At 37.1% G+C, this 15,147-nt stretch overlaps 1 protein-coding gene across 6 annotated transcripts in view; it reads left to right on the top strand.

The window, feature by feature from the left end:
* The window catches only part of LRBA (LPS responsive beige-like anchor protein), a 366,633-nt gene that overhangs the window by 136,418 nt on the left and 215,068 nt on the right, over positions 1–15,147 (top strand). For all 6 annotated transcript variants that reach the window (XM_040065850.2, XM_040065848.2, XM_040065849.2 and 3 more), the window contains exon 37: positions 13,656–13,822. In XM_040065850.2, the coding sequence (XP_039921784.1) occupies positions 13,656–13,822 (167 nt within the window). The remainder of the gene's footprint in view (positions 1–13,655; positions 13,823–15,147) is intronic.

Raw genomic sequence — 15,147 nt, 5'->3', positions numbered from 1 at the left:
CCTGGTATTGAGTCAGTTTGGGTGAGGAGATGTGGATCACAACCGGTATTTCCTAGAGCACCTTCTGTTCATTACACTGTTGTAATTAATAGAATGAAGCTGTTGCTGATAATGGCTGATGACTATGCTCAATGCTTACAATTGGAAGGCTGCCTCCAACAAGAGGATTAATTCCAATTGCTGCAGAATTATGGCAAAAAGGAGCAAAGATAAAGGTGAACACACCAGACATAATTTTATATCTAAAATTAGATTAATTTTTATGTTTTATTATCTAAGGTAAAGCTCCTGTGCTGTTTTATTACTATGGTGACTTGGTCTTCCAAGCTTCCCCTCCAGTTCCTCTGTGACTAAACGATTCTGAGTAGCTGCGTGTCAGCAGGGAACTCTGGCAATTCATTATTCACTAATTCTGCAGATTGTTTTTTACATATATGTTGAAGAGCCTGAAACAAACTGACAGGGATTGTACAGTTAATATTAGTTTGACCAGGCTCTTGTCTCATATTATCTCTCCTCTCCTCTCCTTCTGGAATTAGCTCTACTGATTCTTGTCATGTACCCTTTCTTTGGCTGATTTTCTTTTATTTTGCTTTTGTGATGTTGGTCTAGATAAGTCATGATACCTTCCCAAAATGTGACTTTTTAGATCAAAGTAGTCTGTTTATGTGAGTGGGGGATTTGTGTTTACTGATGTTTTAAGAGCTTTGATGAAAAAAAAAAAAGGTTACAGTATTCTTCTGTTGTTATTTGTAGATTTAGCATTTCCACTGTAGGTGAAAATTTAAATATCAGAACCATTCTGAAAAAAGTCTTAATTACAGCATGATAATTTAGTTTCTGTTTGCCTGCAGGAACCTGAAACTGCTTTTTTGTTTCTGTTAAAACAGAATAGGGAATTGAAGAGTTTTTAATAGCATTAACTTTCAGATGAAATTTTTTCAACCAGCCTTTATAATTCCAGAATTAGTGGAAACATTTATATCTTTAAGATTCTTCCATCAAGGCACAGGGAAGCGAATTATTGAAAAGATAAAAATAAATTTGTTTGCTTTCTGTCAGAGTTCATATCTACAGCCAACCTTGATAGAAGACCAGAATGATTTAGACAAGTTTGCTTTGGAGATTCATAACATATGCTTGCTGGACAGAATTGAGTTATCTCTGCTCTGGAGAGTAAGTTATTGTAGCAGGAGCTGACAGAGATGAAGATAACTGAGGGAAATTCAATTACCTTTTAGTGTTTTCCTTCTAATAGGATTCTTAATGTGAAAAAGATCCTTAGATGATGCGCCTGTGTTGCTTTGTGAGATCTGCTTTGATACCTGCATCCAGAATAAAGTGAACTCTTCTTTTCAGGCCTTCATTAAGGATGAAATATGCATCTGATTGCTAAATGGGTGCTAGCTTTTGATTCAACATATTATCATTTGTAGTCCAGATGTATTTGACAGTCTTCTGGCAGTAATCTTGAATATTCTAAATACAATTTCATTTTCAAAAATACAGTTTTTATATAAAAAGGTTGTTTATAACAGCAGTTGAAGAAAGAGGTCGCAGAATTGTAAAATAATTCCCTATACTCTAGTGCTGTCTCTGCATGGTTTTTCCTTTCATTTGATTTTTCCTGGCAAAAGCACCCAAGTTACAAATACTGTTTATGGCTGACCTGAGTTCAGACTGTTGGGTTAAAGCCCATCCACTTGACTATAGCTGGATTTCATGTAAAAGCTCCTCAGTTCTGAAGTTACTGGGGTAGACTGGTGCATATAGGTATTAGGATGTTGTTATTTCTGTTACTTGTATATTTTTTATAGTGTGTGGTGGTTGAAATGAAAATTTAGAAGTGACTTTATGAAGGCTCTGCAGCTGTATGTACAAGAACAAAGCATGTACAAGTTTGTGTACCTGCAGTATGCACTCATTTACTGACCCACTAAACTACTGGCTAGAGCTGAATGTAAAAAGAGTTTTATTTTTCAACTCTGACCCTTACTAGGGTTGCAAAGTCTGGATGATTTACCCAAGCATGTGCGCACTGACGTTTCTATAAAAGAAAGGAAGAACAAGTATCTTCATGTTAGATTGATTTGCAACCCCAAACCAGGTTTGGATGTGCCTAAAAGACACAGCATACCTGACCCTATAGTGTAATGGTAAATTCTGTAATTAATTTTAATGTAAATTAAAAATGTAAATTAAAATTCTGGTCCATATTTTGAGTAGCTGCTTGTCTTGACCTATGGCTTCTTGGTGAAGTCAGCTGTGGTTACTCTCATCATTCTCTTGTTTGGAGTAAAATCCTGGTAGGAATAGTCTCGTTTTGTAGTTGATGCGGTCTCCTGATTGAGGCATGACAAAGTTGATATGTGAATGTTTATTTTTTGATGGTCATGAAGGTGACTTATGAAAGTCAGCTTTGAGAACAACATACTGAGATGCTTAGGAAATGTTTGAAGGTGTTTGTCAGTAGTTCCTGAAAGCACTTACAGTCAAGGTTTTTATTGTTACCTGTATTTCTTCCATGGAGTATTTTCCCCTTTGTCTATTAGTGTATTATTGAGGAGAAAATTGTACAAAATGTTGCATTTAGTATAATAATTTACTTTCTTGTTCCATTGAAAGCTTCGGCCTTTTATTGAGAATGCTCCATTATGAATGCAAAATATTTTGATGTGCAGAAATAAACACTTCCTTGACTGATGGTTGAAAAGAGACAGTAACTGCTTTAATAAGGATTTTACGACTATATTGATAAAATTATCTGTAGTTTGTAGTAGATGGGGCTGTCTGGGATCCAGAGAGGTGGAAATGGTGGAAAACCATCAAGCCACATCCATCCAGGGGCGATATTCCTAATCTTTTACAAAGGTAGGCTTTTATTTCTGAGTATCTATGCGGCTTTCCAGGAAAGGGAACAAGACTGCACTAATCAGAATTCTTTACTGGAATTAAAAGGCTCTTTCACATTGCCTCTTTTACCTCACTGCTTTGCAGTCCAGGTTTTTATCTTAACTTCCCTGTATTTGCTTTAAAGTGGGAATCACTATAACAGAGTTAAAAAAAAAATCTTTTCCTTCCTGCTTTCATGTTATTCTTTTATCGAAGTGTTTACAGAATGAGTCTATCTACTGATTTTTCTCTTTGACCTAAATGGGAGAAAGCTGAGCCAATTCCTTTGAGATGGTCATGGGTCATGAAAAGGAAGATGTGTAAGGCAGTTAAATTGCTCTTCTGGTGATTATTTTGTCAGGGAAGCTTCCAAGTGACTTAGAAACCTCTGGATTTCACTGTTAATCTGGAGTCAATCCTTGGAAAGATTTGCCAATCAGAAAACCAAACTGTCCTCACTTCTCTGCTTCACATAAGATGTTTCCTGTTAACTTTTCTCACCACTCCTCCCTCCCTCCCTCCCACCTGTTTCCTGCTCACATTTCTAAGTCCCTGTTACTAATTCACTTTAGGAAATGCATCTTCAAGGATTTCTGGCCATCTTAAAAGATTTCGATATCGCTTGGAAGTAGGGCTTGGAAGGTGATGATAGTCGCTATGATGAGCCGTGCAAATGCTTTGGTCATCCTTCCATGTTTTTTTTCTTCAAAGATGCTGGTTTTTTGGTCAAAAATTTACAGGAACAAATTCTAAGACTAAGTAGTAATGCCAAGATTATGGCCTAGTGGGTTTTGAGATGTTTGAGCTCCTTCAAGTGTTTTCCCTGCCTGTCCTTGCAGAAACTCGAGATTTGAGTCTTACAAAACTATCCTGAATTGTCTGTTGTCCTTAGAGCTGTTTGAGATTTCATCTTTTGTGGCTGATGCCAATCCTTGGTGGATAAAGCAAGCAAAACTCTCAGTTACTGGATGAGTTGCTGTATTACAGAGAATGTGTGGAACTTGTGAAACAAACATCATAACTTGGGACCAGAGGCAAGAGTTGGCCATGGCCTCTGTCCACTACCAGCAGCAGGACTGGGTCATCCTCAGCTGTGCTGGCTCCATGCAGGCCCTTGGTCCCAAGGGAACATTTACAAAAGAAAAAAAAAAAAAAAAAAAAAAAAAATCAGATATTCTGACTTCTGAAATATTGTTGATTATTTTTTCCTGTGCTGCCCGTTAGAAACCCCAGATATCTCATTTCTAAGCAGTTGTTGAGAGCCCTGTAGCCAACACCACTCATCTTGGCACTGGCCCAATGCCATTTCACAAGGCAATTTTGGTATGGTCAGCATGAGAGGAGGGAGGAATGTTTCCTGGGTTATTTGTTTGGCTCACAGTTGTTTGAAGCTGTTCAGAAATCTGGAATATTAGAAGTAGATTTTTGGCTGGAGTGTAACTGAAGCTGTTAAAGTGTGTGAGAGACGTTGTTACATGGCTTTTTGGTATGCCCAATAACTGTCGCTTACATGTGTTTTATATAAAGTTTTATGTAATTTCAGTAGTTTCCTTTGGTTTTGTGCATGCTTGGTGGAAGCTGCTGATTTTGATTACTCACTGTACTTTATTTCAAAACCTGTAATTTTAATGAGTGAACTGTAATTCACGCCAAAACTCAGGTTTGTGTTATAAAAATCTACAGAATTTGTGTTGCCCTTTTTTTATTTTTTTTTTTGTTTTTTTTCATCCTGCATGGCTATTGTGCTCTAAACATAACCAGCTCCAAGTATTGAATTTAGTATTTTTCACTGAATTAAAGTCAGTTAGCAAAGTCTAGTTAAGCAGGATTTGTGCAGTTGGAATGTGTAATCTGTTTTGTGGCCTTACACCAACATCCCTGAGTTCATCTGTTGGTAGAAAATGCTGATAACTGTGTTGAGGGGTGCTATGAAATCACCCTCATACCATGCAAAAAAAACCCCCAACAAAATAACCAGAGAGAAAAACCTTGTATGCTGAACCGAAACAGAGCCAAAATCAAAACTCAACAAGAACATCAGAACCTTGAAATTTGTATATTTCACAAATTCTGAAAAGTGACATTGAAATGAGAAAAAAGCAGAAAATTTAGGAAGTGGCTCTTACATGCTCTTATGTGAGGGTAAGCAAATTGTTTAGGGGGTATTATATTTTTTTTAATTAAAATTGACAATATAAAGGATGATGCCAGTAGAAACTGCCTGAATTCTTCAAGCAGAAAAATTCTCTGAAGGGAACATCTGTGGTAGTTGCAATGCTGGCTCTTGCATCATTGCAGTCTTTTCGTTTACATCAAAAGAGCAAGAAAAATATATAAATTTTAAAGCAATATTCGCAGTCTGTGTTCCATATTGCTCAGTGTAAGGATCTAGAGTTGTATGAATGAGTGCTTTTCACTTGAGACTGCTGCAAAAAACCCAGAGGCTCTTGTCTTCTCATGCTTTCAATAATGGGAATATTTCAAATGCTGTCTCTTTATGGTTATTAAAATCACCCAGTTATACAAGAAATTAAATTATCCCCCCCAACAATTTTTGGAGCCAAATGTCAACCTTTCAAGGGTGGTAGAACTTTTTCTGCATTAAAAAATGTTAATTAAAAAAAACTTCATATACATCTCATGCTGTTCTAAAATTAAAAATCATGTTACCTTAATGCATGAGAGCCAATCATAAGGGAAAAAGTCTCATGCTCTAGGTGGAATGAAACACAAAATACAGAATGCTAGAAAAAAGGAGAGGGGGAGAAAAATTAAGTTAAAACAATTTGATTTTCATAGTTCGATGCTATAGGAACTCTGACAGGAGGCTTTAAGATAAGGCAGAGGTTAAGCCAAAGCTGGCATTGTGACTCTTTACATGTTTCCAAAGTAAGTGACTAGGAGTGATTTTAAAGAATAGCTGCTATAAAAGACCATATTGACCATATTTTAAAAATCCTTCTCTTTGCTTCTGTGTTTATTTTGTGTGTGTTTTTTGTTGTTGTCTTTGCCATTTCATCATCATCTTCATCAAAATATCTTGCTTTTAAAATACTTGGTCCTGGAATAAATAAGAATAAACTTCTCCAGAATCTTAGTTTTACAAAGAGGTAGACAGCAAGTTTGGAGTGTAAGTTCGAAACTTGTTAATTGGCAGCACTGAACATGTTATTCTTGACTAGACCTTAGAATAAAATTCCATGTAATCCTCCTTTTTTTGCAAATTCTCTCTAGTACTTTGAAATTTTTCTGACCAAAAAAAACCCCAACAAACCAAAACCCAACCTTAATATTTTTCCTTAGTAATTAATTAAAATGTTTCTGCAGATGCAGATGACTTGATGGCAGTAACTAAAGGGCTTTTTTCCATGTGTGGGAAGGAAACACTTTGCCAGCAAACCTGTGTTTGTCCTATTTAGCAGTGTTGCTCAAGGATCCGTGCCAGGCACACAGTGATCATTCTCCACTCTAAGAGGCTTCAGTGGTCCTGAACTGCCAGACATCAAGGACAATTACATGTTTTTAATTTTTTTTTTCCCCCCCACTAAGCCTCATAAGTGACATTTTAGGACCCCAGTCAGGTCTGTAAACAGTGTGGTATCCAAAGTACTGATGTTTATTAAAGATGTGCTTGTCACTGGCGTGCAACCCATCATGGCAAGATAGGAAATTATTATGCCTCAATGCTTGTTATCTCAAATGGATATGATCTCTCTTTGTTCATGAATTGATAGATTTTGATATGCTCTCAAACTCCTGGATTAAAATCAGAGTTGTGTCCTGAATCCAAGACACTAAACAGGGAAAGTGCTTGAGGGGAGCTATGTAGAAAATAGAACCAGAAACACAGACCCCAGACTGCAGGGATATCTCAAGGGGCTAATCTTTCTGCCTTTTGCAAAGCTGGAACTTTACATAAGCTTGGAAACTGTTTATGAAGAGGTTTTTGGCTGGAAATGAATTTTCTTTGCATGTGTTTTGCAAATTTATAAGGAAATTTAGTAAGTGTGATGTAGCAGGAATATCAAGCAATAAATAACAAAATCAACAGAGGCATGTTGATTATTTTTGCTTTGGGTTCTACATATAATATGAATGTGACTTCTTATATAATAACAAATCCTATATAGAAATACACATTCCTCCAAGGTAATTGTTGAGACCATTGACATAAGTCAGGTGTTAAATACTGATATACCTAAGTATTCATAGCTGTCTCTTTGATTGCTATAGAAGTTAAAGAATTTTAAGTCATGCAAATGCCTTTCACTTTTTTTTTTTTAATAGCCAGAGACTGAAGCCACATTTGTTGTGACTTTATTTGGAACTTTACTGCAAAATGTCAGTACTACTTATGAGGTGTACAAGGTATTTTGTAATAAGGTTCCAAATTCTCCTTTGGTTTATCTGCTTGTCTGAATCATTCTGGCTACATTTTCCCACTCATTGAGAATGTCCATTTTTTCTATGTTTTAAGGTATTATTGTTTCCCCACTTACAGAAATGCACCTTTTGCCACTACTCTGAAAAACTATTCAGAACTAATCAGATACAAAACTTGTGAAAAATGGCTTTTTATGAGGTACCTCTAAAGGCTTCTTAACTAGTAAGCTGTGTTGTTCAAAAACCCTCACTGATGTGTGTTGCCTGCTCTTGGAGACATCATTTCAGGTTTAGCTGTGCCATCTGAATGGCTTGTGACTTTCAATCTGTTCAGGTGTCACTCCTGTGCCAAGTCTTGGTGCTGTGAGTTGTAAAAGAACTGTGCTGGCAGCGGGGTGTCTAGAAATCTGAATCCTGGGGAAGCTTCTGGGGGCCAGAATTGCTGAACGGCTTTGTCCCCACCTCCAAGGCGATGGAAATCCTTCCTGTGCCTCAGTGGAATGAGGCTGTTGGAGGGGCAGTGGTCACCCCTCAGTGAGGGAATGAAATGAGGACATTCCAGAGCTTTGTATTTGGCCCACTTCAATACTTACATGCTTTCTTTCAGCTGATTAAAAGGTGTTTTACCCCCTTTTTAAAACTTAAGTTGCATAGAAAGGATGATATGAACAGAGAGCCAAACCAAATCCAACACCTGTGAAAAATAACGCACCAGTGTGACCTGAATTTGGTCCCCACTAAGAATGTGTAGTGAATCCTTAGGTTATGTAAGTATATGGCATTTTTTGGACAGAGTGGGTGTTCCATATAAAATACGGGAGTGTGTCACCTCCAGAAGCTGTTTGTGGATTTGATTTGCTTGTTGCACTGGACTAGAAGTTCTTCAGTGAACGCAGCACTAATCTCTGTGGTGGTGTTGAATGTCACAAGGGTGATACAGTGTGCTTGGGGGATGGCTGAAGTCATCATCCCTGGCTCCATTGCTTAGTATCAAATCTGAGAGCGCAGAGCCACCTGTGCAGGAGCACTGAGCTTTACTGTTTCTAGAGCATAGGGAATGGTACTTGCATTCTTTCTAGCTTGAAAAATGCCTTGTACTTGGAACATGTGAACCCAAAAAATGTTAAATTTATTGCCAAAATGTGTTGCTTTTAGGCACTTAGGCTGTTTTAAACTAGAGCAGCACGAAGGGTCTACTGACAAACTGGATTTGCAAAAGAGGAAGGGAGGAAAGTTCCTATCCTAGTGCGTGATTTGAATGCAAAATGGACATAAATACAGTAAAAACAGGTCCTTGGGTTTGTAAAGAACAGTTCTCCCTGCATATTCTTTATGCCAGTGGTTAGCAGCGATGCTTAGAGAGTTAGGATATTGGAATAGTGTAGCAATCCCAGTTTCTAGCAAAAAGGAAGAGATCTTGTTTGTGCAGAGCTTTGGCTTTGGTTCTGATCTGAGGGTGCTAGTGTCATACAAATAATATCAATTAGATAAGCATCAAAGAAAAAGGCTAAAAAAAGGTCTGTGGTGCTAGTGGACACTGCAGAAGAAATCTGATTTTATTTGTCTCTACTCTTCACTATTCCTTTGTTCTGACAGCTGCTTTTCTTCCAGTTGAACTCAGATTAGTTTGTCTCATTTACCTACTGTACTAAATTGGGTTCATTTGAAAGATGGAATCTGCATAAAAGTGCTGTTGCCTAGTGTTTATTTGGACTTACTAAAGCTTAATTCTGTGAGACTTGAAGGTAAAAAATAAAGCTGTTGACTCAGCACAGATTAAAACCAGATGTCTCTTGAGATCCTTGCATTTCTCTCTAATCACAAACCCAAATTGATTGTGGTAGATACTTTTTATTTCTGGTCATGACTGTAGTTTTACCAGTCTGTGTTTGGTGTGATCTAAGTCAACTCCATGCCTTTTTTCCTTGTCTTGTTATTTTAAATGCACTTTCCCCGCCCCCCCCCCCCCCGCCCCCCATGAATGTCTGGCTATAAACCTACTTTTTTTGACCCATTTGTATTACAAACAGTTGATTTAGATGCAGAATCTTTTTAATGTTGAAATCAGATAAAAGGCTGGAAAAGCGGATAAATGAGGTTTGGAAAACCATGGGTTGAGGAGATGAGAAGCCATTGCATTGTGCTCAGTCCATTAAAACAAGAAGAAATAGAAGAGATACTTTGATAAGTGTTCTGCTGGTGTTAACCTTGATGGCTGTTATCGGGGGGATGATGCTATATCTATTTCATTGGCTTAAGCTTTTTTCATGCTGAGAGAAATCAATACTTGGAGTCGTTGGATGACAGAGGCATCACTCCAGAATTGACGGTGCCTGTCAGACGTTGTCATTGGTTGACTTTTGTTCGCTGGTGAGGTTTTAAGCTTTCATTTTTCTAAGTCTTATTCAGGAGTCTTTGTAAGATTTCCCTGGGTAGCATTTTTAGTCCAGACTTTAAACCTCAGGTCAGAGGTCAAGTGCAAAGATCGGTGAAAGCAGAGGACTGAGGAGCTCCTTCATTTACTAAAATATCCTTATTTGTAGGGAATTTGCATTAGTGGCAAGGCTGTGCGTTATCTTATGGATGACTTTGCCTCCTAAGTGACACCCTCTGAGACAAGGCTGTTCATAAAGCCAGTAGCTTTTAGCTGTTAGACAAAGGAACTGGCATATGTAAAAGTGTTCAGTGATCTCAGAGTTGAAGAAAAAGAGTAAAAAGTGCAACATTCCTTTTCAAAACCGTACGCTATCAAACTTTTGAATTGCTTGTAGAAAGCATTATGTTGTAATTTTGGGGCTGCAGAGGTGCAGGATGCTGATGGTACCGTGCAGAGAAAATCTTCCACTTGACATTTTTGTAAAGATCAAAGATAAAATAGTTCTGAAAACTAGGTTAATCCTGCTCTTCACTGAAATATAGACAGGCAGAATAGGTTAACTCACCCTGTCAGTATTTCTAGAATATTTCTTGCATACAGAATGTACTGTATTTTCATATTTATAACTTGCCTTTTGGACAACCTTGTGCCCCTTCAGAATTCTGGTTCCTTAAAAATGAATCTTAAGATAACCTACGTGTTCAAATTGCCTGCAGTCTTGTCCAGGCAGAGAACGGGAGAGAGGAAAAACCCTGTTCTGTGATAATGCGAAGTGAAGGATTGTTCTGTCTTGGGTGAAGGGCTGGAAAACAAGGGTCTTGCCTCTATTTCATGCTTAACACACTTCCCCTTTTTAAAACTTCCAACAATCACTGAATTTAGGACTTTTTGGAGATAACCTGTGAGGTGTGTAAGTGAAAATATATTTTTTTTCCTCCTTTCACCACTTTTTTTCATCCAAAGTGTGACTGCACTACTTTTGTGATTACTGTTCTGTTGCACACTTGCCCAGACAGATAACAAAAATCATGTAGGCCAAGGCAGCAGTGGAAGGAAGGTTTGACAACTCTGTTTAACTGTATATCTTAATTGTGAAACCATATTCTGACATGACAGGGTGCACATTGCAGGTGCAAGAGATCAAACACCGAAAAAGAAATAAAACCGTAAAAATACATTCTTGAGGTTGTGCCCAAACAGAAGTCAAGCTGGATTTCTATTTTACATAAATGGAATGATGGGGATTTAGTGTGAAGTATTGACTGTGTACCACTCTATATCCTGGTGTTGCATCTTTGGAAGTGGTGCATCAGGTGAACCTAACATCTGGAAAATGGAAAATGAAGAGAAACAGGGATTTTTTAATGCTTTCAGAATATTCTGGTGGTGATTGGCTGCTTTAGGATGGTTTTTTTCCTGATTCTTTTGGTGGAACCAGTCTTCTTTCACTCTTGTATTTGAAGTATTTGAGAGAGGGAGGTGGAGAAATAACTTTATTTTGCTGTATCTTTGGCAGATATTGAGGGTAGCTTGTGACCCACTGAACAACTGGTGAGACACCTGTATGATCAAAGAGAAGGTTATTCTTGCAGAACTTTTGTAGGGGTAGTAACTACATATGCATGTGACAGATATCTTGCAAAACTACAGCTTCTTTCAAATTTTGTTTGTAAAATATATGTTGTAAAAAGCATGCCATTGATTAAGAGCTCTTCCTAGAGTGATGTTATAATTTTGTGGGATTTTGAGGCCAGTGCGAGCCTCTCAGTTTAGGTGTGCAGTTTCAAATTTCTATTCATGTTGAGTGGTGGATTTCCTGAGAAGTGGAGTTCTATTTGCTGTTTGTAACAGGCTGGTTATGTTTTCGTGGGAGTTGTCAGGAGAATAAAATACCATTTTTTTATTTGTTTGTCACAGCTACATTTTGAAAATCCTTGTTGGTATTTAATGAAGAATGTGTTCAAAATCACATCATAAAGAGACTTTTTAAAAAGAGGTACAAGTTCATTATATCTTTTACAAAACATTCGAGTTTGATTTCCATTTTATCATGTTTTAAGGTCAAATGTGACTTTAATGTTCCATAAAGAGACAGAGATTGATAATGGGGAAAGAATAACCCTCTAATGTGATTTATATCTATGGATTTTATGTCAGATATGAAAAGTTGCTGTTCAAATTGTAAAGGAGGATCCATTAAAGAGCACTTTAAAACATTTTACTACTTAGCTTACCTTATTCACTTGTTTTTAGAATTCTGCCCTTTCAGGCAACTTAAAAATAACAGTTTGTGAAACATTTACAAAGTGCTGAAGAGAAATCGGAATCATCATGGGTGTAAAATAGTTCCAGCGTTATTGGAAAAGACAGCTGTGTTCAGAAAGGGCTGGAAAAATCCTGTGTTGGGTACAATTTAGTCATCTTACATTTCTTTGGAATGGAGTGGTAGTGTGCTTCATGTAGGAATACAAAAGACAATTTTTGATGTCTCATTGACTTGGAAAATCAGCTGCTTATTCTTCGGTCCTCCTGGATGTCTGCTCATCAGGTGAGCATTGCTGTAAGGTGTGGGGAAATTCTGAGGAAATACTGAAATATAGTAAAATTGTTAGAATGGTTCTTTAAAATTTATTCATCTGTTAGTATATTTTTGCTGTCTGGTGTCTGTGAAAATCTACACAAGTCCAAATTCTATTTTGCGTTTTTTTTTCACATTCTATCTTTCTGTCACTTTATATGACATATATATTTATATATACATATATATAAATAGCAATCATAGCCTGCTGATTTTTTTATTTGCAGCAAGTTTCTAGGTCTTGTACCTGTGTGTAGATAAAGTATTGCTACTGTTTTAAACATAAAAAGCGTATGATAGTGTGCTGATATCTAACCTCTAAGGAATAATTGTACTAGTGTCTGCATCAGCTGTGCTTCAGAAAGAAAAAGCAATTTTTTTGTTTTGTTAGGCAGACATTTGTGCCCATTCCACTAACTAGATCATAGAATAATCCAATCATTGACAAAGGCCGAGATGCTTTGTCTGGCATATGTGATCCGTGGAACTGCCAGATGAAAACTGAAATTACAAACAGAGAGTGCTGAAGTGGGGAAAAGCCTTTATTGTTTCTACCAATATTTGTGGGCTTTCATGTACAGCAAAATGGGGTCTTGGTGAGGGGGCAATAAAAATTTGATGCCCGTTTTTTTGAGTTCTTTATTAACAGGCAAATTTTCCAAAGGTCAACAAACCCCAAAACTATGAAACAATGTTGTAACAAAGAATCTCTCATAGTTCAGTTTGTGGTCGTGACTTAGAGCTCTTATTTGCTAGAATTCTCTTTTGAGCAGGTTGGCATGCAGAAGGTGTTTATACCAACAGGTGTGATACTGCTGGGAAAGTTACCGACTTTCCCATGCTGGCCTGCTCAACTGGCAGGCTCAACTTGGAGAAGCCATCTCTGGTAAAGATTGATTTAGTCCTCAGATGAATTTGTTTTCTGTCTATCTGAAAAAATGTGGATTTTTCTCCTTAACTTTCATAGATATATATTTATATAAGCAACAGCAAGCAGTTGGCTCCCCAAATCTAATCAGGGGTCATGGGAGTGGAGTGGTCAGCTAGCTGACATTCATTATTCTGAAATTTGCCGTTGTTTCTGTAGAGCTGTTCACTTTGTTACAGGCATAACCACTTTTATTTTATATGTTTTATTATACAGTCTGTCCATTAACGTGTTGGTTTTTGCTAAATTTTGAGTGTGTGTGTGTTGTGGTTAAAGGATTCATGGCAAACCAAGAGTCCTCTGCATGGCTCTCCAGATGAATTCCCTGTAGGCAGCTGCTCAGGGCCTCAGTTCTCAAACCTGGAAAATGGGGTGAATTCTTCCCTCTCTCAGGTTTTATATAAGTAATTAATTATGAAGTGCATCAAACTTCCTTTGGATGGTGTAATTAAAATGCAGAGTTTTTATTTTTAATAAAGTTTTTATTTTCTTGCCAGTCACTGTGTGCCCAGTACTCTGCAGACAAACGGGAAGAAGAAAAAATGTGTCATCATTTGATCACGGCAGCCAAGTACCGGGACCAGGTGACTGCAACACAACTAATACAGAAAATTATCAACATCCTGACAGACAAGCATGGAGCCTGGGGAAGCTCTGCACCAAGGTAAGGAGTTTTTGGGGTGCTCTAAAATATTTTTGTGCAGAGATGCTTTGGTGATTAGACATGGTCAGAGGTAAGAGCTTTTTTTAAACAAAGTCATAGAAAAAGGGTAAAATGAATGTGTCGGTGTTTAGTATGGGTGAATGCCAGAGAAGTGCTTTTGTTAGAGCAGTGAAAAACAGAATGAGTCTCTTGTGACTTTCAACTTTGCTGTAAAAGTGTGACAGAATTTATTTTGAATGCTCCAGCCCTATTGTTTATTTCAAAAATAATTTTTAAAATTAAGTGCTTTCTTACTCCTAGCTTTCTTCTTGGTGTATTATGTGATTCAAACTTGAACCACTGTTCAGTAATTTGTTTTCTTTCCTGCAAACTTTAAACAAACAAACATCTTTTTGAGTTACAGGGAAATGGTGAGATTTGTATCAGTAATTTCAAAGTAAAAACAGTACTGCCAGATTAATTCTTTTTGGAATTCTCAGCGCGTACCTTCATTACAATGATACTTATCTAACTTAAGCTGGGGCTTGTGCTTAAGTTTCACTTGCAAATTTGAAGTGCAAGTTCAAGTCTCTGTAATACAAACCTTAATTAATGCTTACAAATAACTGGACCATATTTAGGCCAGAACATAGGTGAATATGCTCATGTGTCAAGATACTGTTATTTGAATGTAGTGGAATAACAAGCACGAGAGAAATACATGAGCAGACCACAGACTGTTTTTCCAAGTAACCTTTATTCATTGTTCAGTGACTCCTTGTCTTCTGGAAACAAAAAAAAAAAAATTGATTCCCAAGCACTAATAATTTCTGTAATGTAAAGAAACATAACAAAAATTTTATGAATAAAATTAGCTGGAAGTATTCCAATTGAATGGAAATCATACTATGGCATAGGGTGTCTGCAGCCATACTGTAAATATGAATTTTGGGCTCTGGCTTATAAGGTTAAAAATGAAACGTTGAAATAAGTGTTTAATGCTGCTTCTCTTTTGTTAAGTGAGTTATGCTTAAATCTAAAAAGGCTGTTTAAGAAAAAAATGATGAGGGTGCAAAAAACCAAATAGCTTATTTCGACAGTTCCAAGAATTTTTAGTAAGGCACGTATTACCATTGTGGAAAACCAGATTTCTTAAAGTACTTTGTACATCTGTAATTTTGCTGAGTACGTACCTTGTGGTTTACTCCATCTGTTTGTGCCTCTGGATTTCAAAATATCATTACTCTCTTTTAAGAAGCTTTGCTAAGAAGCAGAGAATGCTATGTGTTCTTTAGGTGTGTTTTGCTTGTTGAGGTAATATTGGTGTAGTTGGTAGGGGAAGAGGG

The sequence above is a fragment of the Hirundo rustica genome, chromosome 5 (assembly GCF_015227805.2).
Source record: "Hirundo rustica isolate bHirRus1 chromosome 5, bHirRus1.pri.v3, whole genome shotgun sequence".
Taxonomy (NCBI): Eukaryota; Metazoa; Chordata; class Aves; order Passeriformes; family Hirundinidae; genus Hirundo; species Hirundo rustica.
This window is presented reverse-complemented; position numbering and strand designations above follow the sequence as displayed.